The following is a 14540-nucleotide window of genomic DNA, read 5'->3' on the forward strand; positions in this document are numbered from 1 at the left end:
TAAAATGCTATGGTAAAAGCTGTTCAGTGAATGTAACGGTTAATCTCGAGAAAGTCTGTTTCGTGTTCAATACTCCTCCGTAGCACCAGAGGGCGCGAGTATCCCTCGGGCCACATGGCGAGTTAAAAATCAAGCAGGAAAGGGAAGTGACGTCACGGATCCAGTAACAACACGTGTTGTGCCTGCAGACCGCGTCTCTAAAGCCAGAAGGTTGAATTGCAGGCGCAATTCACGCGAGTAACAGAATAAGCAGAATTTGTTTTAAAAAATGACCAAAGCGAAAAAGGAGAAGGTGGAGGAGGAGAGCGGCAGCACGGAGAACACGTATCAGGACCTCATCGCCAATATCAACGCCATTGCCCAGCCGCTGGCGTCTCGGAAGCTCACGAAGAAACTCTACAAGTGCGTCAAGAAGGGTAGGAGCACTGCCGCCTCGCTGCTGCTGCTAACACGAGTGTGGACGCCCCTCTCCGGGCCTGCCGGACACCGGCGTCCGAGACGGGGTACCGTGCACGTCGGAGTGAATGCGCTGTTCATTAGCTGTGCTGCATGTATCTCCATACACGGCTACTGGCGATAATGAGCAGACTGGTTATTTTGCTCGCTTTTCTATCCCCTCTCCTTTCTCTCTCCCTCCCCAACTCTTCTCCGTCTTCCCCTCTTTTCTCTCCCCCCTCTCACTCCTCCTACATTCAAACAGCTTTATTGGCGGGGCCGATGAGTTACAGTGATGCCAAAGCACGTACAACTAACACGTTTACAGACATTTAAATATGGAGCATTATTGAGTGACAGGAGATCACACGCTGGGCTGCAGCTCTATTGAGTTTCCTCTCCCAGTAGGATCGGAAGCTACAATTGTGTAATTCAAGAGTATTTACTCTCTCACTCTATCCCAGCCTCCAAGCAGAAGCAGATCCGTAGAGGGGTGAAGGAGGTCCAGAAGTTCATCAACAAGGGGGAGAAGGGGTAAGTCAGAGGCGACTTTGGTGTGAGTGTGTCAGGTTGAATCGAATGTGTTGCTGTGGGTCAGGTGGGGAGTGTTGTTGTGCAGGACTGTGGTGATGCTGTGTGTCGGGGTCAGGTGGGGAGTGTTGTTGTGCAGGACTGTGGTGATGCTGTGTGTCGGGGTCAGGTGGGGAGTGTTGTTGTGCAGGACTGTGGTGATGCTGTGTGTCGGGGTCAGGTGGGGAGTGTTGTTGTGCAGGACTGTGGTGATGCTGTGTGTGGGGGTCAGGTGGGGAGTGTTGTTGTGCAGGACTGTGGTGATGCTGTGTGTCGGGGTCAGGTGGGGAGTGTTGTTGTGCAGGACTGTGGTGATGCTGTGTGTCGGGGTCAGGTGGGGAGTGTTGTTGTGCAGGACTGTGGTGATGCTGTGTGTCGGGGTCAGGTGGGGAGTGTTGTTGTGCAGGACTGTGGTGATGCTGTGTGTCGGGGTCAGGTGGGGAGTGTTGTTGTGCAGGACTGTGGTGATGCTGTGTGTGGGGGTCAGGTGGGGAGTGTTGTTGTGCAGGACTGTGGTGATGCTGTGTGTCGGGGTCAGGTGGGGAGTGTTGTTGTGCAGGACTGTGGTGATGCTGTGTGTCGGGGTCAGGTGGGGAGTGTTGTTGTGCAGGACTGTGGTGATGCTGTGTGTCGGGGTCAGGTGGGGAGTGTTGTTGTGCAGGACTGTGGTGATGCTGTGTGGGGGTCAGGTGGGGAGTGTTGTTGTGCAGGACTGTGGTGATGCTGTGTGTGGGGGTCAGGTGGGGAGTGTTTGGTGTTGCAGGACTGTTGTGATGCTGTGTGTGGGGGTCAGGTGGGGAGTGTTGTTGTGCAGGACTGTGGTGATACTGTGTGTGGGGGTCAGGTGGGGAGTGTTGTTGTGCAGGACTGTGGTGATACTGTGTGTGGGGGTCAGGTGGGGAGTGTTGTTGAGCAGGACTGTGGTGATGCTGTGTGTGGGGGTCAGGTGGGGAGTGTTGTTGTGCAGGACTGTGGTGATGCTGTGTGTGGGGGTCAGGTGGGGAGTGTTGTTGTGCAGGACTGTGGTGATGCTGTGTGTGGGGGTCAGGTGGGGAGTGTTGTTGTGCAGGACTGTGGTGATGCTGTGTGTCGGGGTCAGGTGGGGAGTGTTGTTGTGCAGGACTGTGGTGATGCTGTGTGTCGGGGTCAGGTGGGGAGTGTTGTTGTGCAGGACTGTGGTGATGCTGTGTGTGGGGGTCAGGTGGGGAGTGTTGTTGAGCAGGACTGTGGTGATGCTGTGTGTGGGGGTCAGGTGGGGAGTGTTTGGTGTTGCAGGACTGTTGTGATGCTGTGTGTGGGGGTCAGGTGGGGAGTGTTGTTGAGCAGGACTGTGGTGATGCTGTGTGTGTGTGGGGAGAGTGAGTGATGCTGTGTTCCTGACTTCTTGTCACTGTGCAGGATTGTGGTGTTGGCCGGGGACACACTGCCTATCGATGTGTACTGTCACATCCCTGTCATGTGTGAGGACCGCAGCCTGCCCTACGCCTACGTCCCTTCTAAAGTGGTGAGAATCCCTCGTTATGTCATCATTACACCCTCCTCAACGCAGTCCTCAAGATTGTAACATCTGCATGGTTCTAGTGTTGAAGGCAACACTAAATGCTGCAGATAGTCCCTGTGGTGTCCAGCACACTGATGCAGCCCAGTCACAGGGCTCTAGACTCTTCCAGTCCCTGTGGAGTCCAGCACACTGATACAGCCCAGTCACAGGGCTCTAGACTCTTCCAGTCCCTGTGGATTCCAGCACACTGACACAGCCCAGTCACAGGGCTCTAGACTCTTCCAGTCCCTATGGAGTCCAGTACACTGACACGGCCCAGTCATAGGGCTCTAGACTCTTCCAGTCCCTGTGGAGGCCAGTACACTGACACAGCCAAGTCACAGACTCTAGACTCTTCTAGTCCCTGTGGAGTCCAGTACACTGACACAGCCCAGTCACAGGGCTCTAGACTCTTCCAGTCCCTGTGGAGTCCAGTACACTGACACTGCCCAGTCACAGGGCTCTAGACTCTTCTGGTCCCTGTGGAGTCCAGTACACTGACACTGCCCAGTCACAGGGCTCTAGACTCTTCCAGTCCCTGTGGAGTCCAGTACACTGACACGGCCCAGTCACAGGGCTCTAGACTCTTCCAGTCCCTGTGGAGTCCAGTACACTTGTGGGTATTCAAGCCTGCGTTTCTCTCTCTGCAGGATCTGGGCACCTCAGCTGGCTCCAAGCGCCCGACCTGTGTGATAATGATCAAGCCCCACGAGGACTACCAGGAGGCCTATGATGAGTGCCTGGAGGAGGTGACCTCTCTTCCTGCGCCTCTCTGACCGCGCCACACCCCTCAGTAGCCTGCCCGGGACACGCCCTGCCCCCCCCTCCCTTCCCCTAGCTGTTGCGATTCGGTCCGGGTTCTCTCTGTGAGAACAGTGGCTTGTGCACAGAGAGCACAGCTGTGGCACAACACCAAGCACGTGAAGGAGCAGACCCCAACACCGCAGCGCTGCCCTGTGTGCTTTTCACGGGGCCTGACAAGGACGCTCTTGAGGAGTGCGGAAAGCCAGACCGTTCGCCTTATCACCAGTCTTATAAAATTCCTGTCCCCTGCGCGTGGCTGGCTGGTGGTGAACAGCAGCAACATCTCCCACCTCTTTCTGTCCCCTTTTCCTTCTCCATTCCGGGCGGGACGCCTGTCTGTGCATGTCCCAGTGCAGCCGGGTGTAGGGCTCCATTCCCGGGCTGGAACCCAGGCATCCTTCGGGATTCAAGTTCTGTAACTGGACACTCAGAGCAATAGGAACTTCTGCCCCCTGCTGGCCGCTATGAGGAACTGCGGCTCTGCCCCCCCTGTATGCGTGTTCATGAGCAAGTGTTGGACAGCATTTAACCGTTTCCTTACTTTTTTAAAATTCCTTCCTGCACAATAAAGATCCAGTGTTTAGTCTTTGTACTGTTGTTGAAGACTTGGTGTTGATATTGACTCTGCTGCTGAAGCCGTAACCAATGTTAGGGTATAAAGTTAAAAGTAAGGTCTCTTGCAACATTGGAACAAGTAATAGATTTATTCCATGCTGAAAAGAGAAGAAAGAAAACACGACGTTTCGGCTGTGGAGCCTTCTTTGTGTGTGAGACAGACAGGGCAGTCAGCAAAGATAATATCTATGTGGGTTGCCACATAGATATTTATCACATATCTATGTGATTCCCACATAGTTACAGGGTGATATCGCCAGCAGCCATATCACCCTGCAACTCACAACTGGCAGCCCACTGAAGCTCAGCAGGTGTGAGCCTGGTCAGTACCTGGATGGGAGACCTGGTGAAAACTAACCCTGCGGTCCATGTGGGTCCTAATGCCCCAGTATAGTGACGGGGACACTATACTGTAAACAGGCGTCGTCCTTCGGATGAGACGTAAAACCGAGGTCCTGACTATGGATATTAAAAATGCCAGGGCGTTTCTTGAAAAGAGTAGGGGTGTAACCCCGGCGTCCTGGCCAAATTTCCCATTGGCCCTTACCAATCATGGCCTAATAATCCCCAGCTCTGAACTGGACTGAACTTCGTCACTTTGTTCTCCTCCCCACTGATAGCTGTGTGTGGTGTGTGGTGAGCGTTCTGGTGCACTATGGCTGCTGTCGCATCATCCAGGTGGGGCTGCACACTGGTGGTGGTGGAGGGGAGACCCCATTACCTGGATAAAACTTTGAGTGGAGTGTCCAGAAAAGCGCTATATAAGTGTAAGCAATTATTATTATTATTATTATTATTATATATCTGGGGAAAACACAAGCCAGGAGAGAGGAGGAGGAGGGAGCAGGGGGAGGCAGAGTGGCCAGTCAGGTGGTGTGAGGCCGAGAGAGGTGAGGAGAGGGGTGAAACTAAACCTACAAATGAACAGAGAGGATTGGAAGAAAACAATCTGTCGTTGAGAGAAGGGGGAAGTGTGAGCCAAGTTTCAGGATTATTTTAGATTCTGTTGTCTTTCTGCTATAGGAGTAAAGAAACCCTACTTTGAGAACGGAGATGGAGAGATTAGAGTGGTCATGGCCGTCTGAGGTGAAATGAGAAACTATGGGCTTGGAGAGATCTTTAATCTTCGCAGCCCTAACACGTCCTCTGAAGCGGTCTCCGAGTCTCCTTCCTGTTTCCCCAGTGTGGACGGCTTGGCATTTACTGCAGGAGATACAGTCAATGAGGTTGCTGGAGGTACAAGATGTCATCCGAGTGATCGGGAATGGTCCTGAGGTGGAACTGCACCACCCGGGCCCAAGAAAGTTCTGGGAAAAAAATCCAGCACTGAGCTTAAATATTGTCTAAGTAGTTTGTGAATGCTAACCCTGACCCTACCTCGGGTGTCAACTGAGCATTTCTGCGATCTATATCCAAGCCTCTCTGGACATCGGATTTTGACTTGTTCCCCAAACCTAAAGGTAAGACTGGGAAACAAGACCGTTGATCAAAGCTCTTCAGTTATGCTTGGTGACAATGTTTAACCTGAACGACTTCGGGATACAACTATTGTGCGGTGCCCTGCACCACCCAGGCCCCAGAGAGCTTCTGAAAAACAAAATGTGAAAATGAGTGTGGTGTTATTTATGAACTTGCAGGTGATACAGCAAGCCCTGTTGCAGGGGAAAATGCAGCCTACGCATGCTGACGCTGCTACCTACCTGAACTACTCTTGCAACATTTATGCTTTTTCCACTAGCACACAAGGATCTTGAATGTCAAATTGCACTTGTTTTTAAGAAAAAACACTCGTGTTTTGTCCCTTTTCCTCTTTTAATCCATTATTAGTCAGAAATCCAGGTTTATTCATGATCATTCTAAGGGTCTCATCCAGCTGTTTCTTAGAATCTGTTCAGGGTATTTGCCTTAATAACATGGTTGGGCATCTTGTTCCACACTCCCACCACTCTCTGTGTAAAGAAGAGCCTCCTGTTCTGACTGGAGGATCTCATCCAGCTGATTGCTGAGGGAAGCCAGGCTATCAGCTTCAACGTCTTGTTCCACACTCCCGCCACTCTCTGTGTAAAGAAGAGCCAACTGTTCTGACTGGAGGATCTCATCCAGCTGATTGGTGAAGGAAGCCAGGCTATCAGTTTCAGCATCTTGTTCCACACTCCCACCACTCTCTGTGTAAGGAAGAGCCAACTGTTCTGACTGGAGGATCTCATCCAGCTGATTGGTGAGGGGAGCCAGGCTATCACCTTCAACGTCTTGTTCCACACTCCCACCACTCTCTGTGTAAAGAAGAGCCTCCTGTTCTGACTGGAGGATCTCATCCAGCTGATTGGTGAGGGGAGCCAGGCTATCAGCTTCAGCATCTTGTTCCACACTCCCACCATCTGTTAAAGCAGGTAAATTCAGTAAAACCTTGGTTGATGCCCAGTTTAACCAGCTACATGCAGTTGAGTAACATGTTTCTGTAAAATTGACAACACGACGCTTTAGTTTAGCAGGCTCTTTAATGCAGCCTCAGAGAAGCAACTTGCCCAATGGTACGACATGCTTCAGCCTGGGGTTTGAGCCTGGGACCCTCTGGACCACAGGCTCGAGCACTGACCCCTGGTGCAGTCTGCTGGTCTACTCCACAGTCCCATACCGTAGCCTGCAGAGAGCTGGACACTGGGGTCACTGCGTGAGCAGGACTGTTCTGGCTTGAGAAACTGGCACAGGACAGCTGGACCGGTGGAAACTGCTAACGATAAATGAAGAGAGGAGACGTGGGGTCTCAATGTACACTAAGGGCTTCTGAAAAATGAGCTGCACTGCGGGAGCCTCCCGTGAGCATTCCTGGTCACTCGGCAGCAGGTGGTGCAGTTACCCTTTTCTACCACTGGGTGGCAGTGGCGTCCCACCGGCGAGCAAGCACCGCTTTTTTGCGACCACCGGCCATGTCCGACCACAAGAGGGCGCTGTTCTTCCGAATTCCCCTGAAAAAGGTTTGATTTTTTTTTTTAAAAAAAAAGCAGACGCCTTTTCTCAACATCTTGCCTGCACTCTCCTTATATCACTCTGTGGCTCTGCTTTTCTGTCTCCTTGGCTCTGCCTGTGCCCAGGCTCCTGTATTTAGTGAAGAAACACCCAGTGTTAGCTGTTGAAACTGATAAACAGTTGGTACCACTGACACTGCCAGCATCCAGCTGTCCTCTGTGTCCCATTCCGCACAGCTCTCCTCATCCGCACCAAGGCCAGGGCTGGGAAAATTGTTTATTCGATGTTGACATCTCAAATATTTTATGGTCAAATAGGATTTTTTCTTGTTTGTTGTGTTTTTCCCTCAATCTTGTATATAAGCCCGAGAGAGAGTGGGCTCTGCAGCACAGATCTGCTCAGGAAAGGGAGAGCAGGGACTGGAGTCGGACTGGAGGGTCTGCTGGGATTCCCTTTCGGAAAACCCTGGAGTCTGGCCTGGCTGGAAAACTGGGGATTCTCCTCCCCTCGGGAATCTGGGCGTCCACCAGGGATTCGATCCGGGGACGCCTCCTGTGCGGTGTTCCCCTGAACTGGGACCGCCTGGGGAGAGTTCAGAGGTCATGCCCTGCTGTCTCCATGGGCCTGTGGACTCCGACAGGACAGGACTGCAGCCAGCTCGTCCCAGAAATCTGGAAATCACATGGACAGTTTGTTCAGGTATTCTTCATTCCTGGCTCTTCCTGTGACCTTCTGGACTCACACAGCAGGGTTGAGGTCACACAGCAGGGTTGAGGAGGAGCCGGATCTTTCCAGGCCTGAGGTGGGATTCGGGACAGTTTTCTGGGATGTTCACTCATCCTGGTCCCCAGCAGCGGAGGGATTCTCTGGGTACTTGTGGGTGGGCAGTGACCGACAGAGGGCTTTCAGATCATGGGGTGACAAGTGGTGTTTGTTGTGTCTCCCCCTCCTGTGTGTGTGTGTGTTTGTGCAGGAGACCCCCCCCCCCAGGGCTCCCCAGAAACCCCCTCCTCATTGAGAGGTGCTGGTTTTATGCAGAGATGACAGGCCTGCCAGCCTGCACTGGGAGAGTTTGACCGTCCAGCCAGGGGACCCTGCAGAACTGCGCTGCTCCAGATCGCAGAGAGGCGGAGGAGGAGACTGATGAGTATCTGACCAGGGTGAGAGACAGCAAAGAGCAACACACCTGACAGGCTCAGTGACCATAGAAACTGGACACAGACAGACGTGACTGTCCAGAGAGGACAGGCTCAGTGACCACAGCCTGGACATAGAAACTGGACACAGACAGACCTGACTGTCCAGAGAGGACAGGCTCAGTGACCACAGCCTGGACATAGAAACTGGACTCAGACAGACCTGACTGTCCAGAGAGGACAGGCTCAGTGACCACAGCCTGGCCATAGAAACTGGACACAGACAGACCTGGCTGTCCAGAGAGGACAGGCTCAGTGACCACAGCCTGGCCATAGAAACTGGACACAGGTAGACCTGACTGTCCAGAGAGGACAGGCTCAGTGACCACAGCCTGGCCATAGAAACTGGACACAGACAGACCTGACTGTCCAGAGAGGACAGGCTCAGTGACCACAGCCTGGCCATAGAAACTGGACACAGACAGACCTGACTGTCCAGAGAGGACAGGCTCAGTGACCACAGCCTGGCCATAGTAACTGGACTCAGACAGACCTGACTGTCCAGAGAGGACAGGCTCAGTGACCACAGCCTGGTCATAGAAACTGGACACAGACAGACCTGACTGTCCAGAGAGGACAGGCTCAGTGACCACAGCCTGCCCATAGAAACGGAGACAGAGATGCACTTTCTGCTGCTCTATGAGAAACTCTGGGATCAGACAAACATTCTTCCCTAAAATAACAAATCGAATCCCAGAATTCCCACTCCTGCCAGAATCAGAACAGGTCCCGGTCCTACTGGGAGAGGGAGAGGAGAGAGGACGGGAGCTGTGCGTGCTCTCGGGGGCAGCCTGCCTGTCCCTGACGCGCTCGGTTGCGTGTGTCTGTGTTTACACACAACGCGGCGTGCGGTCAGGGCCGAGCCCAGGGCCGCCGGTCTGCCTGCCGCATGGCCTGACGTCTAAGCTCCGCTCAGTTTACTAAACACAGGCGGGCGAGCCGGGGACGGAGGGGGGTGTTGGGTAAACAGCTCGGCGCGAGCAGCGTGTGTTTGTGTTTTGGGTTGGCGGCCCAGCCTCTACCTGGAACTCGCTCCTCTTTCTCCGAGGAGAAACTGGGAGGAGCAGAACCCACTGGAGGGCTTGTCTCCGCTGGTGCCAGCCAGAACGACACAGGGCCTCCTCTCCCCTGTCTCCGGAGGTCAAGGGTGCAGGAGAGAACCCAGATCCAACACCAGAGTCAAAAGGGTTCATGTTTAATACTGGAGTCAGGGCTCTAGTTAAGAGAAAAGGGTTCATATTTAATACTGGAGTCAGGAATCTAGTTTAGAGAAAAGGGTTCATATTTAATACTGGAGTCAGGGCTCTAGTTAAGAGAAAAGGGTTCATATTTAATAGTGGAGTCAGGAATCTAGTTTAGAGAAAAGGGTTCATATTTAATAGTGGAGTCAGGGCTCTAGTTTAGAGAAAAGGGTTCATATTTAATAGTGGAGTCAGGGCTATAGTTTAGAGAAAAGGGGTTCATGTTTAATACTGGAGTCAGGGCTCTAGTTTAGAGAAAAGGGGTTCATGTTTAATACTGGACTCAGGGCTCTAGTTTAGAGAAAAGGGTTCATGTTTAATACTGGAGTCAGGAATCTAGTTTAGAGAAAAGGGTTCATATTTAATAGTGGAGTCAGGGCTCTAGTTTAGAGAAAAGGGTTCATATTTAATAGTGGAGTCAGGGCTCTAGTTTAGAGAAAAGGGGTTCATGTTTAATACTGGAGTCAGGGCTCTAGTTTAGAGAAAAGGGGTTCATGTTTAATACTGGAGTCAGGGCTCTAGTTTAGAGAAAAGGGTTCATGTTTAATACTGGAGTCAGGGCTCTAGTTAAGAGAAAAGGGTTCATGTTTAATACTGGAGTCAGGAATCTAGTTAAGAGAAAAGGGTTCATGTTTAATACTGGAGTCAGGAATCTAGTTTAGAGAAAAGGGTTCATATTTAATACTGGAGTCAGGGCTCTAGTTAAGAGAAAAGGGTTCATATTTAATAGTGGAGTCAGGAATCTAGTTTAGAGAAAAGGGTTCATATTTAATAGTGGAGTCAGGGCTCTAGTTTAGAGAAAAGGGTTCATATTTAATAGTGGAGTCAGGGCTCTAGTTTAGAGAAAAGGGGTTCATGTTTAATACTGGAGTCAGGGCTCTAGTTTAGAGAAAAGGGGTTCATGTTTAATACTGGAGTCAGGAATCTAGTTTAGAGAAAAGGGTTCATGTTTAATACTGGAGTCAGGAATCTAGTTTAGAGAAAAGGGTTCATGTTTAATACTGGAGTCAGGAATCTAGTTTAGAGAAAAGGGTTCATATTTAATACTGGAGTCAGGGCTCTAGTTAAGAGAAAAGGGTTCATATTTAATAGTGGAGTCAGGAATCTAGTTTAGAGAAAAGGGTTCATATTTAATAGTGGAGTCAGGGCTCTAGTTTAGAGAAAAGGGTTCATATTTAATAGTGGAGTCAGGGCTCTAGTTTAGAGAAAAGGGGTTCATGTTTAATACTGGAGTCAGGGCTCTAGTTTAGAGAAAAGGGGTTCATGTTTAATACTGGAGTCAGGGTTCTAGTTTAGAGAAAAGGGTTCATGTTTAATACTGGAGTCAGGAATCTAGTTTAGAGAAAAGGGTTCATATTTAATAGTGGAGTCAGGGCTCTAGTTTAGAGAAAAGGGTTCATATTTAATACTGGAGTCAGGGCTCTAGTTAAGAGAAAAGGGTTCATATTTAATAGTGGAGTCAGGAATCTAGTTTAGAGAAAAGGGTTCATATTTAATAGTGGAGTCAGGGCTCTAGTTTAGAGAAAAGGGTTCATATTTAATAGTGGAGTCAGGGCTCTAGTTTAGAGAAAAGGGGTTCATGTTTAATACTGGAGTCAGGGCTCTAGTTTAGAGAAAAGGGGTTCATGTTTAATACTGGAGTCAGGGCTCTAGTTTAGAGAAAAGGGTTCATGTTTAATACTGGAGTCAGGGCTCTAGTTTAGAGAAAAGGGTTCATGTTTAATACTGGAGTCAGGAATCTAGTTTAGAGAAAAGGGTTCATATTTAATACTGGAGTCAGGGCTCTAGTTAAGAGAAAAGGGTTCATATTTAATAGTGGAGTCAGGAATCTAGTTTAGAGAAAAGGGTTCATATTTAATAGTGGAGTCAGGGCTCTAGTTTAGAGAAAAGGGTTCATATTTAATAGTGGAGTCAGGGCTCTAGTTTAGAGAAAAAGGGGTTCATGTTTAATACTGGAGTCAGGGCTCTAGTTTAGAGAAAAGGGGTTCATGTTTAATACTGGAGTCAGGGCTCTAGTTTAGAGAAAAGGGTTCATATTTAATACTAGAGTCAGGAATCTAGTTTAGAGAAAAGGGTTCATATTTAATACTGGAGTCAGGAATGTAGTTTAGAGAAAAGGGTTCATATTTAATACTGGATTCAGGAATCTAGTTAAGAGAAAAGGGTTCATATTTAATAGTGGAGTCAGGGCTCTAGTTTAGAGAAAAAGGGGTTCATGTTTAATACTGGAGTCAGGGCTCTAGTTTAGAGAAAGGGGTTCATGTTTAATACTGGAGTCAGGAATCTAGTTTAGAGAAAAGGGTTCATATTTAATACTGGAGTCAGGAATCTAGTTTAGAGAAAAGGGTTCATGTTTAATACTGGAGTCAGGAATGTAGTTTAGAGAAAAGGGTTCATATTTAATACTGGAGTCAGGAATCTAGTTTAGAGAAAAAGGTTCATGTTTAATACTGGAGTCAGGAATCTAGTTTAGAGAAAAGGGTTCATATTTAATACTGGAGTCAGGACCATATTTAAGGAAAAGGCAAGGCCCGGTCCCTGTGTATCTCTTCCCATCTCAGCTCCTCCTGCAGGAGGGGTCCGAGACAGAGTGGGACCCCTGGACTAGTTCTGTTGCCTTGCACTGGGGGAAAGCTGTTTTTGGGAGTCTTGGAAGAGGCTCGCTGTAGCTGATCTGGGAGGAGGTGCACTCCCCCCCAGGTCACCCTGGCCCTGCCTCGGGGTGCGAGTGTCCCCCCTGAGTCCTGTGCTCAGCAGAGGCCCAGCTCAGCCCTCTGGACTAGGGCCCTGGCAGAGCCCGGCGCGCTGATTACATCTCCGCACAGGGCCTTTAAAGTTAATGACCCTCCCCAGCCAGGGGCCTCCGCTGAGCCAGGCCAGGTTCCAGGCAGCGCAGTTCGGCGGGAACGGGCCCGGGTCCAGACGCGCCTCCGGCACTAGAACCGCGCTCTCCCAGGCAGATCGGAGCGCCTCTCTCTGCCAGGTACAGCGCTCTCCCTGTGCTCACAGACCGTGGTCACACATGTTCTGTACTGTGCTTCTACCCTGATAACACTGGGCTGTACTGCACTGTACTGTGCTTCTACCCTGATCACACTGGGCTGTACTGCACTGTACTGTGTTTTTACTCTGATATCACTGGGCTGTACTGCACTGTACTGTGTTTTTACTCTGATCTCACTGGTCTTTACTGCACTGTACTGTGCTTCTACCCTGATCTCACTGTATTTTACTGCACTGTACTGTGCTTCTACCCTGATCTCACTGGGCTGTACTGCACAGTACTGTGTTTTTACTCTGATATCACTGGGCTGTACTGCACTGTACTGTGTTTTTACTCTGATCTCACTGGGCTTTACTGTGTTGTACTGTGCTTCTACCCTGATCTCACCTCGATCTCACTGGACAGTCCGTCAGCCTGTCCGTCTGCTCATCCAGTGCCAGCAGGCTGCCCTCCCTGTGACACTCCAGCAGGACAGAGCAGAGCAGCGTGGAGATGCCTGTGTGGTGTGCAGTGGTGTAGAGATCTGAGAGATAGCAGGAATCCCCAGATGTTAATGTACCCACAGCAGCAAAGACTGTGGAGAGAGTGATAATCGACACAGCAATAATACCAATCGACTCCTCCATCTTCTGTCCACTCTGTCCAGTACAGGGTCGCGTGGGAGCCGGAGTCATTCCCAGCAAGCAACGGCCACAAAGCAGGATCCAGGCTGGACGGGACAGCAGTCCACCATTACAATAATAATAATTCTTACAATAATAATACTTAACAGGAGGATGTGCTCCAGATCAGAGAATAGAATATTTAGCGCTCTCCAGGAGTGAGAGCCTCAGCCCAGGGAGCAGGAGAGCGGAGATCACCTCACACCACAGCTTGGGGCTCCCTGAGGGACCCCGTTACCCTGGGTGTCCTGGGCGGCGCTGAGGGGCAGCGTGGAGAGGCAGGCTGGCACGCGGGCCCCGCCCCACCCTGTCCGGGAACCCCAGAGCAGAGCAGGGGGGTGTCTGCAAGGCCGGGGGGCACACGGCCCTGACTGTGTCACCGAATAAAGGAGAAACCTTCCTGGAGCTCCGCGTTCATTCTTGAGTCCTGTGTGTTGTGTGTGTGTTTGAGGGGTGCTGGTGGATTGATCCCCAGTGGGCATCGTGTCTCAGGCCCTGGCGCCGCGTCAGGACGCCCCGCTTGTTACCACACCTCGGCGGATTCTGGACCCGCGGACAGGCCGTGCAGGGCTGTTCCCTGAGGCTCAGAGCCCCCCTCCGCTGCACCGCTGGACGGGTCTGGGAGCTATGCGCTGTGAGCTACAGTGTGGACCAAGCAGATTCAATGAACACATCTCCAGACACTGACAGTACAGCCACCTGTCTCCCCTCTCGCCACTCAAAGTCACACTCACCTTCTAAGAGTTTTAAAGCAAATAGAATCAACACAAAATCTACAGACATTTACAGCTCCGACATGATACAACATTTACATACAGCACATAGAGCAGTACTGGGAGACAGGCTCACTGTCTGTCCTCAGGCAGTGACAGGAGATCACACACACTGGGCTGCAGCTCTATTGAGTTTCCTCTCCCAGTAGGAACAGAAGCTGATTCTGGCAGGAGTGGGAATTCTGGGATTAGATTTCCCAGATCCCAGATTCCCAGATTAGATGGGTTATTTCAGGGAGGAATGTTTGTGTAATTCCAGAGTATTTCTCACAGTGCAGCAGAAAGTGCATCTCTGTCTCTTCTTCTCTCTGCTGGCAGTGGGAGCACAGCGTGTGTGTCCCAGTGTGTGAGGTAGTGGTGTGTGTGTCCCAGGGGGTGAGGTAGTGGTGTGTGTGTGTGTGTGTGTGTGTGTGTGTGTGTGTCCTGGTGTGTGTGTCCCAGGGGGTGAGGTAGTGGTGTTTGGCTTGTGCTTTGATTTGGTTGATTTTGCCTTTCTCCCCTCTCTCTTTCATCTATTCTCTGTCTCCTCTCTCCTCTCCCTCCTCCCTCTCTCTCTCCTCTCTCTCCTCTCTCTCTCCTCTCTTTCTCCTCTGTCTATCTCCTCTCTCTCCTCTCTCTCCTCTCTCCTCTCTCCTCTCTCCTCTCTCCCCTCTCTCTCTCCTCTCTCCCCTCTCTCTCTCTCTCGTCTCTTTCTCCTCTGTCTCTCTCCTCTCTCCTCTCTCTCTGAAGGTTT

General features: G+C 50.8%; 1 protein-coding gene and 1 long non-coding RNA gene across 5 annotated transcripts; both read left to right on the forward strand.

Moving 5' to 3' along the window:
- Window positions 1–135: 135 nt before the first annotated feature.
- Window positions 136–3939, forward strand: nhp2 (NHP2 ribonucleoprotein homolog (yeast)). Its single transcript, XM_088604214.1, has 4 exons — window positions 136–416; window positions 900–969; window positions 2404–2509; window positions 3196–3939. Exons 1-4 carry the CDS (start codon window positions 269–271, stop codon window positions 3319–3321), a joined length of 450 nt encoding a protein of 149 aa, XP_088460340.1. The 5' UTR covers window positions 136–268; the 3' UTR covers window positions 3322–3939.
- Window positions 3940–7143: 3204 nt separating this feature from the next.
- LOC148650426 (uncharacterized) lies at window positions 7144–13439 on the forward strand. 4 transcript variants are annotated; one of them, XR_015926122.1, is made up of 4 exons: window positions 7153–7630; window positions 7905–8091; window positions 12222–12351; window positions 12778–13439. It is a non-coding gene; the product is annotated as an uncharacterized LOC148650426 (long non-coding RNA). The 4 variants fall into 4 exon arrangements; XR_015926121.1 differs by having other exon boundaries at window positions 7144–8091; XR_015926123.1 differs by lacking the exons at window positions 7153–7630; window positions 7905–8091 and adding an exon at window positions 11012–11259 and having other exon boundaries at window positions 11849–12351.
- Window positions 13440–14540: the final 1101 nt, after the last annotated feature.

Source organism: Lepisosteus platostomus, chromosome 13, assembly GCF_059453375.1.
Source record: "Lepisosteus platostomus isolate fLepPlt1 chromosome 13, fLepPlt1.hap1, whole genome shotgun sequence".
In the NCBI taxonomy this organism is placed as follows: domain Eukaryota; kingdom Metazoa; phylum Chordata; class Actinopteri; order Semionotiformes; family Lepisosteidae; genus Lepisosteus; species Lepisosteus platostomus.